The sequence below is a fragment of the Actinia tenebrosa genome, unplaced genomic scaffold, assembly GCF_029948245.1.
Source record: "Actinia tenebrosa isolate PJP-AT-01 unplaced genomic scaffold, QUT_ActTen_1.0 PGA_scaffold12__29_contigs__length_12842862, whole genome shotgun sequence".
NCBI classification, from domain to species: Eukaryota; Metazoa; Cnidaria; class Anthozoa; order Actiniaria; family Actiniidae; genus Actinia; species Actinia tenebrosa.
The window spans coordinates 1,316,508-1,336,710 of NW_028292572.1; the positions used below are offsets into that span (position 1 = coordinate 1,316,508).

At 36.0% G+C, this 20,203-nt stretch overlaps 3 protein-coding genes across 3 annotated transcripts; 2 read left to right on the forward strand and 1 right to left on the reverse strand.

Annotated features, from left to right (window-relative positions):
- Positions 1–95: 95 nt before the first annotated feature.
- LOC116291260 (uncharacterized) lies at positions 96–4,473 on the reverse strand. The gene is made up of 4 exons (XM_031698411.2): positions 4,364–4,473; positions 4,068–4,255; positions 2,502–2,774; positions 96–690 (listed from the first exon to the last, which is right to left on the reverse strand). Exons 1-4 carry the CDS (start codon positions 4,464–4,466, stop codon positions 343–345), a joined length of 912 nt encoding a protein of 303 aa, XP_031554271.2. The 5' UTR covers positions 4,467–4,473; the 3' UTR covers positions 96–342.
- A 106-nt stretch (positions 4,474–4,579) lies between these two features.
- LOC116291264 (exosome complex component CSL4) lies at positions 4,580–6,943 on the forward strand. Its single transcript, XM_031698415.2, has 4 exons — positions 4,580–4,814; positions 5,218–5,292; positions 5,712–5,967; positions 6,427–6,943. The coding sequence occupies exons 1-4, from the start codon at positions 4,665–4,667 to the stop codon at positions 6,522–6,524; spliced, it is 579 nt and encodes a 192-aa protein (XP_031554275.1). The 5' UTR covers positions 4,580–4,664; the 3' UTR covers positions 6,525–6,943.
- A 4,289-nt stretch (positions 6,944–11,232) lies between these two features.
- LOC116291261 (uncharacterized) lies at positions 11,233–14,614 on the forward strand. Its single transcript, XM_031698412.2, has 2 exons — positions 11,233–11,406; positions 13,195–14,614. The coding sequence occupies exons 1-2, from the start codon at positions 11,301–11,303 to the stop codon at positions 13,923–13,925; spliced, it is 837 nt and encodes a 278-aa protein (XP_031554272.1). The 5' UTR covers positions 11,233–11,300; the 3' UTR covers positions 13,926–14,614.
- The last annotated feature ends 5,589 nt before the right edge of the window (positions 14,615–20,203 follow it).

Here is a 20,203-nt window from a genome sequence, read left to right on the forward strand (position 1 = left end):
AAATGCTACTGCTATAAAAGCATCAAAAGTTGACAAAGAGAAAGAGTAAAACTTCACAATCAATGGAGAAAAAAGAATTTAAGAAGCCAATAAACTAAGGTCTGACATCTTTATTTGAGTATATTGGTTACCAAAATATTGTACAGTAGTTTCACTAAACAATAATATACATGTGATATAAACAAAAACAAAAAACCTATGAATACAAACCGTTTTAGTTATAGCTATAGTTATATTGTGTCTCTTTCTTGGAAAGGGAAGGGAGAGGGAGGTTTTTGTTTCATAAAAGCTATAAATTCAACAGTTTAAGCATGCTTATATAATAACAAAATATTTCATTTTTCAACTTTCCAAAACATCTCTTAAGACATTAGGGATAAGAAAATCTGATTCGCCTCCTTCGAATCCTTTAGTTGTTTCTATAAAGTTTTGGAATGATTCTGCAACTATTTTTAGTCTTTCCTCAATTTTCCCCTTTGACTCCTTGATTTTTTCCATCTCACTAATAATTTTCTTTTTCTCTTCTTTCTCCATTTCTATTTTTCTTTCCATTTCCTTTATTTCACTTTCATGTTTAATGCATAATTCATTTACTCTTTCTTCACTTTCCTTCTGACATTTCCTTTCCATCTCAGCTACTGCTTCTTTCTCTTCTACTTTGAGCCTTTCTTTCATCGACTTCAGTGATTGCTAGAAAAAGACAACAAAACAGAGTGTGCTTTGATTAACCAACACAAAACAATTCAAACATCAATACTAAAAATTGCAAAACCAAACAAAGTCAGCAAAAACCAATCTTTTTTCCTAGAAATAACCAAATTTTTTTAAATAAAAGATGTAAATTAACATCATCTACAATAGTTGCACTTTTGGCAAGGAATGACCAAATTTGACTATCCCAAGTATAAAGCATATTTTTTATCAACGTGTGAAAATGGCCCAAAATCGGCCAAAACCATGGACTATAGTACACGCTTTTTGACCAGAAATAACCACATTTGAATGCTTGTGAATTATGCATATTTTTGGTAAAGGTGTGAAAATGACACAAAATTGGTCAAAACCATGGGCTATAGTACACGCTTTTTGGTCAAGAATGGTCAAATTTGAATAATTGTGAATTATGCATATTTTTAGTAAAGGTGTGAAAATGACCCAAAATCGGTCAAACCCATGGGCTATAGTACACGCTTTTTGACCAGAAATCACCAAATTTGAATACTCGTGAATTATGCATATTTTTGGTAAATGTGTGAAAATGACCCAAAATGGGTCAAAACCATGGGCTATAGTACACACTTTTTGACCAGAAATGACCGTATTTGAATATCCCAAGTATTATGCATATTTTTGGTACAGGTGTGAAAATGACCCAAAAAGAGTCAAAACCATGGACTATAGTACACTCTTTTGGGTCAAGAATGATCAAATTTGAATACTTGTTAATTTTGCATATTTTTGGTAAAGGTGTGAAAATGACCCAAAAAGGGTCAAAACCATGGGCTATAGTACACGCTTTTTGACCAGAAATGACCGTATTTGAATATCCCAAGTATTATGCATATTTTTGGTAAAGGTGTGTGAAAATGACCCAAAAAGAGTCAAAACCATGGACTATAGTACACTCTTTTGGGTCAAGAATGATCAAATTTGAATACTTGTTAATTTTGCATATTTTTGGTAAAGGTGTGAAAATGACCAAAAATCGGTCAAACCCATGGGCTATAGTACACGCTTTTTGACCAGAAATCACCAAATTTGAATACTCGTGAATTATGCATATTTTTGGTAAAGGTATGAAAATGACCCAAAATCGGTCAAAACCATGGGCTATAGTACAGGCTTTTTGACCAGAAATCACCAAATTTGAATACTCGTGAATTATGCATATTTTTGGTAAATGTGTGAAAATGACCCAAAATGGGTAAAAACCATGGGCTATAGTACGTGCTTTTTGACCAGAATCACCAAACTTGAATGCTTGTGAATTATGCATATTTTTGATAAAGGTGTGAAAATGACCCAAAATCAGTCAAAATTATAGGCTATACTACATGCTTTTTGGTCAAGAATGGTCAAATTTGAATACTTGTGAATTATGCATATTTTTGGTAAAGGTGTGAAAATGACCCAAAATGGGTCAAAACCATGGGCTATAGTACACGCTTTTTGACCAGAAATCACCAAATTTAAATAATTGTGAATTATGAATATTTTTAGTAAAGGTGTGAAAATGACCCAAAATGGGTCAAAACCATGGGCTATAGTACACGCTTTTTGACCAGAAATGACCGTATTTGAATATGACATGAGTTATTGGACAAATGTTTTGTTAGTCGTAGGTCTCTGAGTGCTGGTCATGAGTGGTCAAATTAAAATTGGATTTCTGCATATGAGACATTGCTGTCAAACCAACACCCTCCCCCACTATAAAATATATCTTTCCTTAGTTAAAAGCATTGATGATATGTATATAAATTCTAAAGTGATCACCGCCTTACCTGTTTCTCTTTTTCAGCATTAATTATAATCTTTTTTCTTTTATCTTCTTCTTGAGCTTGAATTTCTTTTATTTCAATAAGTGCAAAGGACCGCCCCTCCTCTTTGGCTATTTTGATGGCTTCCATTTTTTCTTCTTCAAAATTATTCCTTGCTTGTTCAAGAGCCCATAGTAATCTTGCTTCCCCTTCTTCTTTTTCTTGTTGTACTTGCTGCACAGCTAGCTTTTTCATCAAAGCTTCAACTCTTTTGGATTCAGCTTTGACAGCCTTTTCCTAGATAATTTAATAATAATACATGAACAAATATTATTTTTCTACCTTCAAATGCCCTCTAACTGCCGCTCTGCCCAGGAGTAATAATATTGCCTGTTCAATAGCAAGACATGATGACTGGCAATATCTGACTGATCAACATGAGATCAGTCAATGTGAACGGCTGTGAATGTTAGTAACATTTAATAAAGGATGTCAAGGTACTACTGACTTACAAATATGGGTTTTTGATGGAAGAAAACTGTAGAACCCAGAGATAAACATTCATATCACTGATATAAATGCAACAACCTATATTTATTACTGAGACCCCAGAGAGGAGAACATAGTGCACTACCACTTCACCATCAATGTTAAGCTTTAGGATGGGGCAGGCTACCCTTAGAAAATCAACATTATTCAATGCTTTCACAGTAAGGAATTTGTTGTCATCTTGAAAAAGCTAGAAAATGCCATAAACATATTTACTATGGGTGGAAATTTTCACTTTAATCAGTTATTCGGGGTTTGGGGAATTTGAAAATGTCACATTCAAAACGTCGAATTCCCCTGGGGTCACCCCCAGACCCTTGAACTTAACGTTGATAGTTGCATTACTAAAACCAGTTTTTTACATGGCCAAAACAACCCAATTGTTTACCTTCCTCATTACATTTGAGAGTGTCAAGGATATATGAGGTAATACTTTTGTATTAACCCATAGGGGGGGTCAATTTTTTCAAACCTTCAGGGGGGATCTATCCCGGGGGGTGGGGGTACTCCCCTATATTTGCAATACAGGTATGTGCCGCCCTATAGGGTATGGTTTTTTGGCTTTTGGGTCTGGGGTAGAGTATCGTTTTTTGACATTTTGTCTGGGATAGGGTTAATGACTTGGTCTTTTTTGTCTGGCAAATAGGCTATACTTTCTGCCGGCACAAAAGCAATAAAAAAGTTAGTAAATATTGATTGCAATCTGTTGAAAAACCGTCTTTTCCATCTTTTAGTCTGGGATAGGGTGTACAATTCTTAGTTTTAGTCTGGGGTAGGGTATGTAAAATCAAAATTTTAGGTCTGGGATAGGGTCAGGGTTTTGAGGTCCTGGTGGCACACCCCTACCTAAGTTGGGGTGGTAGTAACCCCCCCCCCCCCCCCCCCCCCCGGGAGATCTATGAAGTCCACAAGCACAGCATCTAATAGCAATGCTGCAAGGAAAAGTGAAGCAAAAGACTTCACTTAAAAGTCTAAAAACACGCTAATAAACATTATTATAAATTATATCGCTAGTGAAGAAATAGAAAACAACAATCATACTTGGGCCTTTTTTGCAGAAAGCATAGCCTTTTCAAGCTCCTCTTCTGCTCGTTCCTTTGATTCTTTTAGCACTTTTTCTTTTTCCTGTGTGAGTTGACTTCGTATTCTTTCTTCAACTTCTTGGATAGCCTTCTGTTGTTCTTCTTCATGTTCACTGCGGATCCTATGATAAACACTGTTCCCAACATCTATAAACATAGATAAAAAGTCAAATTAAAACGTACCTTTTAACGTGATTTTATAACTTCTAAATCACTTGATAACCACAATTTACGAAAGATAGCAGAAATCATTACTTAATATATCCTCATGGGTGGATCTTTGAGTCACACAGATCTTAGTATCTTCATATTTCTTGGGTAAAACAGAGCGATCATGAGTAGCTACATACGCCGCCATCTTGTAAACAAGCAACCAAGAAAGAAAAGAACAGCTGGTTGTCTTGGTAACAACACCACAGGAAGCCCACGGAGGGGAATAAATATGAGCCAGCGAAAATGATGAGCAGCAGTGTAAAACAAGATGGCGGAATAAGATGAATATATTTTTTGTTGGCCATTTTCTTACCTTAATATTAAGAGGATCTTAAATGTTAAGATGTCTTCAGATAGTGAGGTGTCAATAGCAGTCCCTGGAGAGAGGTTAGGTAGTTTAGAGCAATTTCAGGCCGGTAATGGCACGTATATTCGACATGGATATGTATACTCATGTTTGGCTGGTATCAAACACGTGCGACAAGAAACTCAAGTATGTTAAATGACTCTTAAATGACTCGTTTGGAATTATTCGTTAAACAGGAGCTATGAGTTTGTGATTAATATTTGATAAATGCCACAATAGAAATACTGTCATGAATACTCCATTTTACAGCTCCATTCAGTGACCACAAATAATAGTTCCTAGCCGAGGCTGGAATTACCGCGCATGATAAACTGTAGTTTTGCTATGCGCGGAAACTCCAGCCTCGGCTAGGAACTATTATTCGTGAATGGAACTGTAAAATGGAGTATTGACTATTTCTGATCATTAATGATGATGATAAACCCGGGTGATAAAATAAAACATGATGATAAAAATGATATATAATCAATCATCATCATCATAATGAAAGTATATGTCAATCAAACTAACATCACTTCTTTCCCTGAAGAAACCTGTGATAAGTGTTGTGAGAGAGGAACAAGAAAATGTTGTTCCAGGAATAGGATCCATCGTAACATGCAAGGTATGAAGAAACAATAACACATCTGATAACATGAAGCACACACTTCACACTACAAATCCCACCCAATGAAAACTCCCATATCTCTCGGTCGGAAGTATGAATACTCAGGAACTATATGCAATTTACCCCGTTCAGACTCTTTAACCCTCCCTCCAAGGGGGGAGATCTTCCACGCCCAGTGGAAATCTTAAACACTACCTGTATTGGGAGGTATGAATGCTTTTAGAACTAAACAGTGGATCTTCCTGAGACCCTTTCAAACTTCCTTTATGGGGGAGGTTTGAATATTTCCTAGAAGTACATTATGTAACTTCTTGTTTCCAAGACCCTCCCCAACCCTTGGAAATTCTCTTGACATTTGTTATTAGGTGGTGTGGATATTTTATAGTGTTTAGTCATTTTTTTGCTGTAATTCAAAGGTTACAAGTGTAAATCCGAGGTTCTGCAAGGTGGCTATTCTTGGTGTACAGTCTACTGCACTCAAAGAATCCTTCAGGGGAATGATAAGAAAAGAAGATGTACGAGCCACAGAAAAAGACAGAGTTGAAATCTACAAATGTTTCCGACCAGGTGACCTTGTCCTTGCAAAAGTGACTTCCCTTGGTGATGCACATTCCTACCAGCTGTCAACTGCAGACAATAACCTGGGCGTGGTGTTTGCTAAAAGTGAAGCAGGTAGGAATAACAGCATTATAGAACACTTGAAATTATCCCATGTGTGAGACAAACAGGAAAAAAGCAACACTTGAAAAGGACATTAAGGAGAGCTTATTCCTTTTTTAATTGTATTTTCCATTTTTAGGATAATTTCAATACAGGAAAGCATGATATTTGGAGGTTTTTTTACCAATCTTTAAAAGCATCATATATATAAATATATGTTATCGAGGCTTTTTATATCCTTTTATTATATGAATTTGGTATATATTCTTTTGATGTACCAGATGAAACTCATTATTCTAATAAAAGTAGGATATAGATTAACAGCTGTTTCCTGCATTCAAATATCACTAACATTTTAAAAAATCTTTTAAAAAAAGATTAAAAATAGAATTGTCGTGAATAGAATAGGTAGCCATTTTCCATTATTTCTTAATTTGATTTTTATAACCTTTATAAAATTTATATTCCTAGGTGCAACCATGAATCCAGTTAGTTGGTGTGAGATGCAGTGCCCAAAGACCATGGCAAAGGAACCAAGAAAAGTAGCTAAAATATCACCACATGAGTAAAATAAAAACCCATGCCGTAATGCTCTAACTCCATGGATGAATTTGTCACACTTAATCTCAGAATAACTGGCGTTGACAATTCATTACCCATATCTAGATTATTTTACTCTGTAAATAAACTGTACAGACATGTCAAGTCGTCTGGAAACTGATCCTGTACTTTAGCCATTAGGTTTCTTACTGGTGCTAAGAGGATTGTACTTATTTACCATGCTTTTGTCTTAGTGTTTGTTCTAGACCAACTTTATTTGAATAACCTAGTCTAAAAACTACGGAAATTGTATAGATTTCCTTCCTTTCCGTGAATAGAATTCCGAGAAACTTGGATTGTAAAGAAGACTGGCATTTACCAGGACTGTTAGAGAGGAAGGTCTGGAGTACTGTAGTTACAGCAAACGTAATAAAATAAATGTATAATATATCGGCGTATTTGATATTGTTTAGATTCTTGTCTTAATGTTTGATTATGCGTTGGGCAGGTGTAGTTATAGGAACCTCTTGTGAAAAAAACGCTATCCTTCACTGATACAAAGAAAAGCTCAGTAAGAGAGATTTTCTCCACCGAAGCTTTTCTATATTCATAGTAAGAGCAAATGTACACAGATATATACCAATTCAAGTGGTTTAACGACTAAGTCTCTTAATACACTAGGAGTAATTGGATGAGACATTGTACTAGCCTATGGAATATTTATCAAACTTGACAACCCGAGGAACCTCTAATGGTCGGCAAGTTCTAAGAGAGAAGTTCCAACTTGTCCGATATGAACAAGAGATACGTAATACTTGAAAAACTTGATGGAGATACCGCTGTTTTTTAAGATATATCCACTCTTATTATCGTGTATAACTCCATGACGCTTTTAGGCACTGACGCTCGTGTTTTTGATGTTATTTCTGATCCAAAAACTTGGATCAAAGTAGAGGAGCCTATACTCTACCAGACGGATTCATTTTATTTCATTCTCGAGAGGCGCTTGTAATTAAATTTATTAAATAAATGTTTCAGTGAAGAGAAAGTGATATCGAAATAATTTAATAAAGAACTCACAGAATACTTTTCTTTTGAGAGCTTTTTTGCGTTCATAACTTGGTGATCCGCCAAGTCTTTACTGATATAGTTATTTCAGGAGTTCGTGAATAGTTTACTTCCGTGTTACAATGCCTTACTTCTGGTTGGAAAACGCATTTGTTATTTTAACTGAATTCACTGTTGTACCAAGTCAAGTTAAGTTTTCAAAACTATATTCAACAACAAACTTCCCGGCATAAAAAACATAAACTGAAGAATAAACTTGAGTATCAAATAGTCGGTGTTTTTTCGTTTCAATTCTAGACAGAGGTGAACATTTTTGTTATATGTCGTTTTTCGATTATAAAAATAAATAAATTGACTAAGAAAAAACTAGAGGTTATATGGCCAGTGTTTTTTGTATTTATTCTGTTTGATAAGCCGACTGATATCTGAACTGATCAGGCTGCTGTTGCCCTCCAGCTATTATATTAGCCATGGTAGTTGTATCTACACAGGAAAATACTTCATCCGTGAAGAAATTACGAAGCCAAACAAGTGCTTATAGCTGTCAAGACTTGAAGATTTGTTCAAGAGGCGGCAGAAGCCAAGCCAACACACTGTAATTAGACTAACTAATTCCTTCCTACTGTACTCATCAGGGCTCACCACCTCTACTCCAAGACTACTCCTGCATGTACTATAGTCTGAGATAACGTATATCATGCACATCTTTAGATTTTTGTTTTATATTACAAATATAAATAGGAAAACCATGTGTGGACACGCCCGTCTAGGCTCGGAGACTGTACCGTTTGTGAGGACATGAACAGGCAATGATTTGTTTAAAGTACAAGTTACATCTCCGCTTTGACTATAACAATAAATGTTATTTAATTTTTGCTGATTGTTGTTGACATAAGGAAGGTAGTTAAACCTCTGTTTCAATCCAAAACGGAACAAGATCAATTGCATCTGATTGCATAGCTGTAACTACATAACCAGTTTCTATTCTCAAATGACTTGTGTCATGCATAAAACAGCCGGTTAAGCTGTCAGTAGTCGTGACAGTATTTTTTGGAGGATACATAGAGTTATTTCACCTGTACGGAAATCGTCCTCGATAATTCTTTGCGCTATTATTCTTTGACATTTTCAGTCCCGGGGCGTCGACTCTACCCGATATCATACTGACCTAATAACACTAAATTAAACCAGGTATCCACCGAAAATGTCGTTCTTCTAGTTTCGCCTAACGCCAAGTAACTAAGGTGCAACTCTCAACTAGGTCAGTTAACTTACTGTAACGTCGGGCACTGCTTTCGGAATCTCCCGTGGGGATTTGGCCGGAAGATGGTAAAATGTAAGAGATGCTGTAAAACGAAAACGAATATTTCCCAATTCTTTTTTTTTTTTTTTTTTTTTTTACCCAGCAAAAATTCTCCTAACATTCACTTCCCTCCACCCGGGCACGGCCCTCCCACTTGGCGCCTAAGAATTCTGCTCTTTGCGAAAATTAGTCCTGCGTAAATTATTACAGAATTTAGTTTTGAGTTGCTCAAACCCGAATACTTTAGAGCCTGTGTACAGTCGTGAAGCGTTTATTTTAATTTTATTAAAAATCATTAATTAATTAATCAGGAGAATTATTTGTATCCGTTGAACAGCGCTATCCAGGCTTCGTACAACCGGGCCCTGTACACGTAAAAAGAAAACGTGATCGACTCTAAGTTTACAGCAAAAGCTGAATTACGTTAGATTTATTACAAGATCTGAGATTTCCTTATAAAGTAAAACTTTCTAAGTGCAGCAACTTAATATTGTCATACAGTGACGTTATTTCAAGGGAATATAGTGTAATTTGACCCTGTATTCTCGCTGCTCTTGTATCATAAGTAAAACATGTACCAAAACAAAGTCGTATGAGGTTTCTTCCGTGACTACACACGCTGATATAGACTGATGAGTCAGGATTGAAGAATCTTTTGAATTTTTGTACCGTTTACGTTTTAAGGGTTTTGATACATAGTAAAATACTATTTTTGCCATCAGATAGATAGATACGCTTTATTTGCTGAGGAAAACCGTAACAGAAAAAAACTGTACTAACAAAAGTATGAAATTAAAATATAAAAGAGTTCAAATATTTACATTTGGTCTAAGATAAATAAATAGTAAATGAATAATATCAATATAAGAAAGAAGAAAAAATTGTAATTGTGAACTTCTACATAAGGAAATAACGGGATATATTACAGTAAGTGCTCATGAATTAATATAATAAATACGTGAAACTTTAACATTAACATCATTGTATGATTTCATAATGAACACACTGAAGGGAAGTAGTTACATAGTGTGCCCTGATGAACGGAAAAAGAAAGAGTTTTGAAAAAGTTAGTAGGGATCGACCTTGAGGGTATTGAAGTGAACGGAAGGCGTACCGGCAACATAACATGGGAGGTACTGAGTTTGGACTATAGTATAGACAAGGGATAGATACTAACGAAGTCCATAAGGGAAATCTATTGACAAAACTATAGGAAATATAAAGAACTGTGTTTGTGATAGGATAGGCTCAGCCTTTCCGATTCGACGAAATGAAAACCAGAAAAACCAGAAGACTGAAAAACAAACTTGAATTTTGTTATGGAAAAGCCGAGTACGAAACAAAACTTTTCGCAAATGTACAACTTGATTATATGACTGGAAAGAGTAAAACGACTTTAATACCATCCTCTATTGAAAATTTCCTTTCTTAAAACCATTTCAAAACATATAGTTAGTCAATGATCGTGCTTAGAAAAATATTCCGTAGTTTTTCAGTGAAAAATATGACCGGAACCCTGTGACCAACTCTTCCGGAAGTGACGTCATTCACTGCACCCCAACTTCAGTCCGTACAAGCAAGATGAAAATTGATAAGTACAAATTAGAAGTACAAATGATAATAATAGTACCAGTTGAAGTACTATACTCTGTGCTATAATTAAGAAAATTAAGAGAGAGAGAGAGAGAGAGAGAGAATAAATTAATAATAGTCCGCGTAGGAATTGTATTTGAGCAATGTGACATATTCGAGTATCATATAACTTGTTTCAGCACAATATATCCTGAAAGATAATCCATGGCGAGACAGATCTACCCATGCAAAAAAATATTCCGATCGACGTGATTTGAATTCTTTAGAAAACGACGTTAGTTGTCGGTGATATTTTAGGACTTGATGATATGTTCAAGAGGCGAACACGTTCTTGGTAATCTGGGGGTCTTGACCCCTTTGCGTGCCAAAAAAGTGTGTTTTTTTACTCCTTTTAAATTTTAAACCTTAAATGTTTGTATCGTTCTAACTAGTTACGCCTCTTCCCTGTTCTGTGCTAATAACAATTTAAGATCTGCCATGACCATCTGACTTATGTCCTCAGTTTATAGCACTCGATTGGTTTTCTTTGGACGGTCCCACACACAAAGTCTATTTTTTATCAAGCGATTCTATCAAGGAAAAACAAGATCATGATTATGGGTCATCATAAGGTAGTGTTGTTTTAAGATCAGTATCAGTATGAAAGCTGCGTCAGTAAACCTCTAGGCTGGTCTAATGCAACCCCCCTCTAAACAAAACGGAAATAATTTTGACCAAGCCTAAGACTATAATCCTTATATGGAGAGCGTGCGACACGACAGGGTATAAATAAGCGAACCACAACTGATTGACTCAAAAGACTGTCAACCGTCAGAGGAGAAGATAAATGAACTAAAGCAAAATGATGCAGTGGATTATCCTTGCGCTGTCTTTGGTCATTATTGGTATGGCAAATGGATTGTGTATGCCTGAACACGTACAGACTCAGTTCTGTAATGCTGATTATGGTAAGGTTCATGTTAGTTTATAACTATATATGTGTAGTATTTGAACTGAAAACTTTGCATTACTACTACGTATTAGTGATAGGATTCATAGCTCCTGTTTTGATTGCGAAACGCTAGTTTTAACACTTCCTATATGAGGCCCATTTAAGGACCTGGCTTTTTCTGTTTCATTGATTGCATAGGTTTTCCGTGGTTTCCTGGGTCACGTACATCTGAATACTCGTCCGGTCCATAGCCATGATAAATATACAATATATCGAATAATAGAAACATATAACAGACTGTTAAAACTGAACGAATTAATCACTTGCATGACATTATTAAGTAATTTATAAAGTGCCGTAATTGTTATTGACTACGCAGTCAAATTAATCGTGTATCGAAGCGGAAATCTGCTAAGTCATAACTGTTAGGCATATAAAATGAATCATATGATTCGATGTGTATTGAGTAACCAAACTATCATTTTGAATAATAAAATGTAGGTACTTACACATTTGTAGCCAGTGCCAGATTCTCCCCCGTGATCGTACCTCAGATTAGTATTATCATCCAATAAACAAGATTAAAGGATTACCTCTGACCTCGTGTAACCAAATTGAGAGACCCATTCAATGGTAACAGAATCCAGGAGAGCTGGTACTCCCTAATAAGGGTCTTCTGATCTACTTTGTTTTTGAATCAAACAGTAACATTGTTGTTTTCTAAGTCGTTGTTGTTCGACTGGCTCGACAGGGTATTTTAAAAACGTCACTAACTTCCGGACAAGTCCAACCATGAAAGCGAAATACTCAGTGCACATCCCCGCACGTTAGACCACAACCAAGCAGAATATCTGCACTGACATTAAACCGCAATAAAAATACAAAATAGACAATTGAAATCAGAATATTCTAGAGAAATTTGCATTTGTTGCTAAATAAAGTAAGGGTTTCTGAGGTTTTTCTAAGATATCCGGATTAGGAATGAAATTTTACATTCTTGAAAACCAAAATACCAGGATCACCAGAGATGGTTGGTTTTGCAGTCAGCTTGTTCTTTTACATGTACCTCCTTCATTCTTCTTCTTCTCCCTCTCCCCCTACTTCTTCTCCCCCTCCCCCTTCTTCTTCTCCCCCTCCCCCTTCTTCTTCTCCCCCTCCCCCTTCTTCTTCTCCCACTCCCCCTTCTCTCTGTCCCCTCCTCTCTCCCCCTTTTTTGATAGAGAAGATAACAGTGTGAGCCCTATTATTATCCGATCGGTTTAGTGTGAAATAAAAATCACTCGGTATACGTGGTACCATTCAAAATCCTTGCTTTCAGTCACAGGCTAAATAATACAAATATATTACTAGTTGCGCATGCTCGCCATCTATCGTTGGATTCGGGAGGCAATCGCATTGGAAACCTTATTTCTTACTACGCATGCTTGGAAAGAGATTGTTCTTATTGATTTATCCTCGATTTCCATTATTCTAAGTCGCCTGGAGTCTTTGAGAACAAATCGGTCGTAAAAACACTGGTCACATGAGTTTCTGTGCAAACGCAAAGACTCGAATACAACAAGTTTAAATCAATATTATAATGAGTTTAAGAAGATTTACTGATAACCATTTCCAAGTATTTTCTTGGGAGTTAGGTGACTCTCTGTCCTCTAAGTCTGACAATCGTCGTATTCCGTTCACTCAACGCTGAAAGTGTTATAAATTTTATGGTCGGGAGCCAAAACACAAAAAAAAATCCCACCTGGAGTTCCACATCGAAAGCCTTTTATTAATAGTTTCACTTTTATCCTTTTTTTAATCGTAGTTGTCCGAGTCAGAGTCATGTCTGCTGTAAAGCATGAAGTACCAGAACTACCGCCTCGACCTACCCCACTGGTGACGACCCAAAACAGAACGACTGACAGCAATGAAGATAAAATCAAAGAAAAAACTACCCAGGGCGTGGCTCCTTGGCGTCGTGGTAAACAAGCCCCAGCCCCCTTCCGCTTCGTTCGGTCCATTGTCTCAAATAGAAGAAGCTATAGGCAGTACCCTTTCTTGGGCTGGAGGTATCAAGAAATTAAAATCAAGAGGATTCTTAAGGGAGTTGGACTCGTAGAAAACACCCAGAAGACCCACGCCCAGCTTCGTACCAACAAGACTACCAGATACAGCAGCCGCATGTATGTGAGTCCCTGGCTGCAACTAAAACCTGGTAAAGCGTACATTCTGGCTGGTAAGGTCATCTCCAATAGACTATATTTGTCCAGATGTAATTGGTACTCTGCCTGGGATAAACTGTCAGCTGGTCAGATTCGTGATTTAAAAAAGACCTTCGTACAAGGATGCAAATGCCGTGTCCAGTTCTGCTACAAACCAGGATGTGAAAAAACCAAGGCGAAGGGAGTTTGTATGTGGAGGCCCCAAGGGTTCTACCCGGTAGATGACTGTCGGTACCATCACAGTTTATGCCGGGTACACAATGGGAATTGTCAGTGGGTTGATAACGAGGGATTTCAAAAGTGCATGAAGAATTATACAGCTTTAATACCCTGAAATTACAGCGCACAATATGCGCGAGTAGACATGGGCAAAACGAACATTATCATTAATTTGATACTCGCTATTTTGTTTCGATCTGAGTACAAACTAGCTAGTCTTTCAGTCTCGCGTAGTTTTTATACTCAAGGTGCTATTGACAGGTAAACGCGCGCGGCTTTTGAATTTGTGATTGGTTTAGAGGGCCGGGAAGCCATTTAAGAGCCACTGATAAACAGTAGCATAAATTTTTTCACCCTTGTCTTTTCTACTATTTCTTTTTTAATACCATATAACTCATAAAACTTTACAGTCTATACATATAAAGCTTTTTTATCTACGATTTATAATATAACTTTTTAATGAGTTCGTTTTTATATCGCTAGTAGGATCGATTAATTAATACTGGCGCCATGTTTGCCATGCACCAATATCTTGAAAAATCAGTGGTTTTATAACATCAGTATCTTGCCTGTATTAGTTTATTATTTTGTAAGTATAAACAGTGTTAGAGGAAGTAAATAGCACTATTATCGATATTTAATTCTTTCTTGTCACGACAAAAATATATCCATTGAAGATAATTTGAAATTGTTTTATTATAAATTAGTTTTCAAATTTGTGAAACTTAAAATAATGTTTTAACTTGGTTGTACATTTTTTGTGTGTTTTTATACAAATAAATAAATCAAACACGAGTATTTTCATCCTCTGAGTCCATTGTTCTTGGTCTATCTTTAAGAATATCCAGGGGGAATAAATAACTTTTTAATGAATTATAATTAGAAATCCTTAAGGATCTTGTTGATTCAATTAGATGAGAGGTACTATAAAACGCAAATTGCATTAACGAACGAAAAGACTTGAACACTCTCTGGTCGATCGTGTGCCACAATCGAATCGAAATTAAAGATGAATCTGAAGTGGCTGGTGTATTCTCTATGTGCAGATTGGTCGCTCTTTGGTTTCATGAACACAAATGATTACTCGATTTTTTTTCTTTTGATTCATGACTTTTTAGCTGTAAAGGTCTCGATATAGTACACCTGCATGATAAATAGTAGACATTTAAAAACATTTTCTAAGCTACAGATCCGTAAAAAAAGAAAAGAAGGAAAAAAGAAAAAAGCATACTTATCAAATCTCATCTTCCATTAACTTGGCTCTTCTCGTCGCCTATCTTCAAACCCGTTAATTGTCATTTATATCACTCGTTGATTGATTAAAGAAGTTTATGTTAAACCGAAAAGAGAAAAGAGATGCCGAGAAAAATACTGGAAAAACCAAGTAATCAGCTCCCAGATCACAGGCTAGTAACGGAGGATTTTAAGACAGCCATTAACCCACTTCAGCTAACTTTACACATGATTTTAATTGCAAAGCTGTTCTTTTATTTTGTACCATTTAGATCACTCTTGCCTACAATTAAATACCTTAGCAATACAAAGACTGAACGTGCAAATGGCCGCTGCAGAGCTGGCTCTTTTTTGGATTGATATTAATAATAAAAGCCTTAAAAGCAAGCTTCAAAGTTTAATGAGTAGGTTTTTCTATGAACAGATTGGCCAGTGACTGAAATTTTAGTTGAGAGGTTTTTTGTTTCACCATGGTTAAGTATAGTTCTATCCCAGTAACCCGTTTTAAGAAGTGATCACTTTAGATATTCAACAGTGAACAAATATCTAGGCCTGTGTGCAGTCGACACACCTGTACATTTGCTGGCGTCCATTAAAAGAACTCGAAAGCACGAATGATTGTAGCAGTGAGAGCGCTTGCCTCGTAGCTCATCATTGCAAACCAGGTTCGCTGGATTCCCGGACTCTGTGTTCATATGAGTCGAGTCTGTTGTTGATGCCTTTCGATCCTCCTTTCGATCTACAGTTTTTCTCCCTCCACGAAAATTAAAAATCCTAAATTCCAATTCGATCTTAGGATTTATTCTCGATAGGGCCAGTAACCTCTTACATCTTCTCTCGCACTAAAATGCTAATAAATTGGGTATTTTCATTTCCGCCTTAGTTCTACAACATAAAGAGTTCTTATGCTCTAAAGTGGAGATTCAATTGCTGTCATTCTTATCTCCTTGTTATTTCTAGTTTTGTTTTCCATTATTTTGGTGTGATTTTATGACTTCTGGGTTTTTCACTCATTTTCGCTTTTATTTACATTTTCAGCCTCACTATCACAATCCAAATAATATACTTCGAAAAAAATATTAGTTTTTATTCGTAAGAGGGTCAAATTTTAATGTTTTTTCGTTTTATCCCGACATTTCTTTGTTGCTTTTTGTGCCATTTTCGACTAACAAGCTTGCTTTCTCCATCTTTCACTGTGGTCTTTTATTTCAATTATTTTTTTAAATCCTTCCCAAACGGCAAAAACTCTTCTAGCTTACTAGAAATGCTCATTCAATCGTTACTTTATTTTGAGATTTCTTTTTCGGCTATCATTTACTTAGATGGGAGTTTAATGACTAGAAATCTTTTCTCTTTCTCTCATTCTCTCTAATTTAGTCTAATTGCAGTTGGCTGCCCCCAAAAAGATCTCTTTTTACTTTCTGTCAATCCAATTCTCGTATTTTTTATTCTTATTTTTTGTTTCTATGTTCAATTACTTAATATATTAGATTATAATGAATCTTTTTTTCTTCAGTCTCTCTTTTTTCTTTCCAACTACTAGAGCTTCGCTTTGAAAAGATGCTTTCTCCTTCCTCGTTCTGAAAACTGTTTTCACTTTTCTTTGTGTTATTATTATGACAGTCTTCGTTTCGACTTTTTAATTTCTAATATTATGTAAGAGTTTCAATAGGACTTTCTCTTATTTTCCTTTGTATTATTTAGTGCAACATTTATTTTCTTCGCCAAAAACGGAGATTTCTTATCGTTCAAAACGTACATGGAAGCGCTCATGTTCTTGTAGTATTTTTAGTTCTTTTCATGCATAAACTGAATCTCTTTCTTTAGTTTTGTACAGTATTTCAATTTCCTCCTAGTTTTCTTATTTAGTCGAGCGTCTCATTTTAGTCCCAAAAATGCACCAAAGCCTTGTTTTTCTATTTTTTGATATTACTTATATTTTTCATCTTATATTTATTCTAAAGTTTGTTGGAGAGTTTCATAAATCTCTCTCTCTTTTTCTCCTGTTAAGACCACCTATTTCCTCTTATTGAACTCACTCTATCGTTTTCGTTATTATTTCTTGCTAGATTCGTATTTCTTTTCCCTTAAATTCTACTAGTTTTTATTCACTCTTTAGTTTCCCCTAGTTCTAGGTCCTTATAAAGGCTGATCATTTTTCCCCGCGCTATCTATATTTCTCAAGTATTGGTGAGCGCGGCTTGATTGAATTTACTATTTGTGAGTTGTCATAATTCTTTGATTAAGCAGCCGGTTTCTTGACAGTAATATTTAAGATTACTTCTTTTGATGGGCTTCTAGAGCATCAGCTAGCCACGTTTCGTGAGTTACTGAGAATGATATAACAGAAGCAGAGAAATGCCCGAGGGCTCATTGTTTTTATGCTAAAAACCTTGGTTTTGTTAAGTAAAGTTGGTAATTGTTAACGAGACATTGATCGAGTACCGTGAATAGTTGTACTTACAACACGAGTCTGTATTTGCTCACCACTGAACCGTTTACGTCCTTTTATAATTTTTATAGCTTCATTGTTTAAGGTTTCAATACAAACCGTTAGAAAAACATCTTAATTTCGATGAAATTCAAGAAGCGAAGAGTACAAACAATTAAGTAGGAGTGGTGACAAGACGCGTGCGCGTATATGCATATATCTTTGATTCTTTCGGCAGGCGTTTTGAGTTCACTCGTAACCATGACAAAAAAAATTATCATTTAAGAGTAATTTTCTTTTTAGAGAGACTATTGTAGGATCTGATTTTAAAGGAAACAAAACAGCCATTGTGAGATAAATGGTTGGTGATTTCCCTTAATAACATTTTCTACCTGTTTGTTATTCATATTACCTAAGCACACTGACTACGACACCGCAATCCATGTTCTCAATACCTCAGACCCACGTAAAGTTTGACTAGTTTTGATAAGAGTATCTTTGGATATTCATTATGTTTATCGTATCTTGGTATAGATGTCAGTGTGCGTGTTGCCTCTTTTTCTCCGACTACGCCTCTACTATTGTTTTCGCAATGTACAGCTTTTAGAGTTCAAAACAAGGCGCAACAAAAAAGAACAATGAAAATTTCCAAAAGATGTTCTTTCTGCACAGTGACTAAATATATTTTGCGCGATCATGCATTGGAAAATGGTTTCAGACCAGTAACGAGTCCTATATATAGAGTGACGCATAAAAAAAACGCTTGTGGGATTAAAATTCCTTTGGAAAGGAAGCTTTCGTTGGCAGTGCGACGCTTTTGTTGAATCATATTATCGTTGTTTTACCCCCGCTGAGTTCAAAGAAAACACGTAAAACATTTCTGTGTCCATGTACTAAATTTGGGAGGAAGCTTGAATTATTTCTAAGATCTAGAAACACTGTTTTAAAAGGTTTTTTTTTTAAGCTTTTTTCTATTTTATAAAAAGTAGAAAATTTTATAAAAAAGGCAATAACAAGTTTCCTTTTCCAGTTTGAATAGCTAGCCGTCTCTGTGCCTTAGGGGGGAAAAGGGCCTGTCGCCCACATGCTATATCTTATCGTGTACTTTTGATCAGAAATAGCTAGTTTGGATTTTCTATCTAGCTGGAAGTCAGCCTTGTGCTATCAACCTTTCTCAACCTTATATAGGACTGCATGGGTGTTAGATGGACAATGAGACTGACGAATCACTCAGACCGCATCAATCATAGTAACTGGTATTTGTGCTGTCGGCTCATTTCATTTACAAAACTCAACAACAAAAATTGTCATGAAATAAAATATCTGAGATAATATTTAATGAGGGGTCTGGACTAGAGGTTTCAAGACGGGAAATTAGGCTAGAAGTTTATTTTATCTCAGTTCATTTTTCTTACTTCAAGGTTCACTTCCTTGCACCTTTTCTCAGACCGTATCAATACGATTCGTGACTAGCGCCATGGTCAACCTTTATTTATTTTAGGCATTTGCGAAATGAGAAATCCTTTGAAAATAAAAAGTATTATTTGTAATTTTGATTCAACAGGGGAAAAAATGAATTTCAGAATATTGCGTTTGATCAAGTTATTTTTAGTTATTTTCGTGGTCCATTTTGGGAAGACAAGAAGAGAAAGGTCCCATAATGAATAAGAGGTATATGATTGACAGCAGATCAAAGTAGATCTTTAGGACACAAAAGCCATACGTAAATCGTCAACCAACCACGAAACTACGACAAGTCTCATAATCCGCTTTTTCTTTGAATGTCAAATGAGAAAAACAAGATCCCAAGGGTAGATCATCACGCAATATGATTGAATAAATAGAACGCAACCCACAGACAGGCCGAGTGACTAAAAACTGTACACCAAGAGTCTGTATTCAAGCAGAACATAATAAAGAAAGACTTTTATAGTAATGTAATCTTCGAGTAGCCTTTCGACAACTAAAGATTGATGTCAGTTGACTTGTGGTTTGTAGCGGCACTCAATATAACAGGAAATACAATATCGGAATCTTCTGGTGATGGTTTCGTTGAATAAACCGTAGCAGAATAACCGATCATGGAATTATTAAAAGCAATAGTCTTGCTTTCCAGAAACCTACCCCCGAGCACACCCTGCGATCAATTATCGCAATCAATTGATAAGATTTCTTGAAATTTGCGGTTAGAGTCAAGAGGTGTTTGAAGAGGACGACTTCAAACCTAGTAAACTGATAGATGCATCTTGCATGCGTTTAGGCGTGTCTCACTAACACGTAAGCAATATACTTTGGCCATTAGTGATTAGTTGGAAGACTCACGATGCGTTTCTTAGTTCGAGAAAATAAGTTTTTTCTTCTGAAATCTAACGAAACACCGTCATCCAGAACGTTAATTGATAGTACTCCATGTTCAGGGTACAGCGTTTTAACTTGACGTATTTGATGATTAACGACACTTGAATCTACATTTGCACAATTACCAATGCAAGAGAAGACAGAACAGAACCGCTCACCCATGTGAAACTGATAAAAGGATTTTAGGAAAGATAACAAAGAGGAGGGACTACCTCTTGTTAGTTACTCAATGCGGAACAAAAAGAATATTGTTCTTCGTCCATTAGTTGGCCAACCTCGGATCAACTTTTTTTGTTAAATATACTTCATGCGAACATCGTACACGTATTAGGGACCCCTCTCCCTTTACTTACTTAAAAAAGTTCACTTAC